This window comes from Choristoneura fumiferana, chromosome 14 (assembly GCF_025370935.1).
Source record: "Choristoneura fumiferana chromosome 14, NRCan_CFum_1, whole genome shotgun sequence".
NCBI lineage: Eukaryota > Metazoa > Arthropoda > Insecta > Lepidoptera > Tortricidae > Choristoneura > Choristoneura fumiferana.
The window spans coordinates 1,987,845-1,991,248 of NC_133485.1; the positions used below are offsets into that span (position 1 = coordinate 1,987,845).

General features: G+C 41.0%; 1 protein-coding gene across 1 annotated transcript; it reads left to right on the top strand.

The window, feature by feature from the left end:
• The first annotated feature begins 1,275 nt into the window (after window positions 1-1,275).
• On the top strand, window positions 1,276-3,013 carry LOC141434946 (uncharacterized). The gene is made up of 2 exons (XM_074097436.1): window positions 1,276-2,253; window positions 2,942-3,013. Exons 1-2 carry the CDS (start codon window positions 1,276-1,278, stop codon window positions 3,011-3,013), a joined length of 1,050 nt encoding a protein of 349 aa, XP_073953537.1.
• The last annotated feature ends 391 nt before the right edge of the window (window positions 3,014-3,404 follow it).

Consider the following 3,404-nt stretch of genomic DNA (forward strand, 5'->3'; position numbering starts at 1 on the left):
ACGCTAAGCTTACAATTTCGTGTGTGACGCTCGCTTTTTCTTAAACTCTGTTTTCTGTTTAATATTATATAATATTCTTTGTACCCTAAACTCTAAATGTGGTGTGTTTATGCTCGTGTGTGTATTGGATGATTATACGCTTTATTGCCCTGGAACCTGCCCTTTTCTTCTACTCCATTCCACGAGGACGCCCCGCTACAATTGACATTTAAGTTCATTTCATTTGCTTCCTATCATAGATGAGAGTGTGTATACTGCTTCCTATACATGAAAATGCCTTTGTTAGATGCACGTGGATATTTAAATTTGCTCATGTTATACGCGAGCTGCAATTATCATGCGGCTGAAGCTTGACGACGTTACAGGGAAACATATCCACCACCGCACCCAACAGGTCGTAGGACAATTTTACGTGCTTTTGATCGTGTCGCCAACAATCAGCCCGTTGTACCAAGAACAGCTCAGGACGATCAACGTGGAGGACCCGTTATTCGTCTTGCGGCTAGACTTGAAGAAAGAATACTGCGGTATTTTGAGCGGAATCCAAGAAAAAGTTCGAGATCAGCTGGTCGACATTTCTAAATAAGTCATACCGCAGTACTAAAAGTTCTTAAACGTGCCCGCCTTCACCCTTACAAAATACAGAGTGATATATATACTACTGCTCTATGGTTTTGACATTGTCATTGTTGCTTATTGCTTAACAAGCTTAACAATAAAATTATATTTATTCTGAGATGGTAATATATTTCATTGGCGACGAGGATTAATTCAAATAATTAAAAAATGAACACGGAACAGTTCCAAGAATTTCTGCAAGTACAACAACAGCAACAACAACAAATAGCAGATATTCTAAAACAACTCGTGCTACAACAACGACCGACAGCGGCGGCCCCTACACCAGCAACACCTGGTACGGAATCGACCGGCTCGGCGAACACCAACAACAACAGTAACAAACTTGCAATTATTAAAAATTTCAAGTGTGATACATTTAACCCTGCTACTACGTCAATAGATTTTTTTTTAGAATTTTTCGAAAAAAAATGCGATATCTGGGACGTATGTGAAGACGACATCAGAAAAGAACTTTTATTCTCTTGTTTAACTCCAGAAGTCTTCCACGATTTAAAAGTAGCGCTCATTCCCGACTTTGAAAATAGCTTATACAATGATGTAAAGTCCAAACTACTCGACTTACATCGAACCAAAACAACAAAATTTAAAGCTTTAACTGAATTTTGGAATTGCGTAAGAGATCGCAATGAGACTATGGAACACTACGCCAACAGGCTCAAGAAACTCGCCAACGACTGCGGCTACAAGGACGATGTGTTCGAGCGTCTACTGCGTGACCGATTTGCGACCGGCATAAACCACCCGCAGCTAGAAGTTGACCTGAAACAAAAATGGCCCGACCTCCAGGAACATTTCGATGGAAAAACTGTAGAAGTTACATTTGCCAAATTCTTTGCAGTTGCTCAGTCTAGAGAGCTTGCCGAGGGCGACAATTTTGTCGCCTTACCAGCTGCCACAAACAAAGTCAGAACAAAAATCAACATGACACAGCGCAACCAACAGAGTACGTTTTCACGCAGGCTTGGCCTAGATCAGTGCCGTCGATGCGGTACATATGAGAGACACAAGGTGGACGATTGTAAGGCAAGAGACCATACTTGCAAGGAATGTCAAACACTCGGACATTTCGAAGATTGCTGCATCAAGTCTGGTCGAGCATATTTGTCGAGCACAAAGTCAGGGAAGAAACGAGCGAACAAAAACGAAAACAAATTACATAAAATTAGGAACACTGACAGCGACGAGTATTTATCAGAATCTTCTGATACGAACTCATACAATAGTGACGATGTCTTCAAGATTGAACGTAAGAGGAACAAGGACAGCAAGCGCATTGATGTCATACTGAATGGTGTCAGTTGTACATTGGACTGGGATCCGGGATCAGTATACTCCATTATTAGTACAGAATTTTGGAAACGTATTGGAACACCTCCTTTAACAAAGGCACCAAAACTACGTGCCTATGGAAATCTCAAACTCAAACCAAAGGGACTTACAGATGTAACAGTTGAAGTCCTTGGAAGAAAGAAAATTTTACCCGTTGTAGTCATGGAAGACGCCAATCCCATGCTTTTTGGCCTTCAATGGAGCGAGATGTTCGACATGACGTTTCCGGAACCTGTCTACTCGGTTAAACCTACTCAACGAGATACCAGAACACTTAAACAGGTATTGAACAACTTTTCGCCTCTCTTTGACAACAAACTAGGAAAAGTTATAAATTACGCCGTTAACATCCATATCAAACCTGGTACTGTACCTAAACACATCCCTGCCCGTCCCGTTAAGTTCTCTAGGCGCAAAAATATAGAAAGAGAACTTGAGCGTTTAGTGAACGAGGGAATAGTTACCAAAGTTGATCCGAATACAACTGCTTTAGAATGGGCAACCCCCACTGTCAACGTGGTCAAAACAAATGGCCAAATTAGAATTTGTGGTGATTTTCGTAGCACCATTAACCCTGCGATGGTAACACACGCTCATCCAGTCCCACTTTTCGACCAGTTACGTCAAAACCTTGCAAACGGTGATAAATTTTCGAAGATCGACTTAAAAGATGCATACTTACAATTCGAGATCGCCCCAGAATCAAAAAAGTACCTAACAATATCTACTCACAAAGGATATTACCAATACAATAGGATGCCTTTTGGAATATCAACAGCGCCCTCGATTTTTCAACACTACCTTGATGAACTACTCGGTGGTATACCAAATGTAGCGATTTATTTCGATGATATCGCCTTAACAGGGAAGAATGACACCGAACATCTCGAAACACTTGTTATGGTATTTGACAAACTACAACGAGCTGGCTTAAAAGTCAATTTAACAAAATGTTCATTCTTCCAAACAGATATCGAATACCTGGGACACACAATCAGTAAGGACGGAATACGGCCGACCAATTCCAAGATTGAAGCAATAACAAAAGCGACACCGCCTACTAACGCTCAAGAACTACGATCATTTCTTGGCCTCGTAAATTTTTATGAAAAATTCATACCTCACTTGCACAGCTTCTGTGCTGATCTGCATGCATTGACTGGCACCCGCCAGAAGTGGCGACGAGGTGCCGTATTGTTTCATAAAGCAAATGACCAAATTCAACCGATAGTTTTTGCATCAAGAAAACTGAGATCAGCGGAAACTAAATATTCAGTTATTGACCGAGAAGCTTTAGCAATATTTTTTGGCATCCAAAAGTTTGACCAATACTTACGTGGCACAAAATTCACACTAGTCACTGATCACAAACCCTTGATTCACCTTTTAGGCCCGCAACGCAATTTACCGAAACTTGTTAATAATCGATTGAT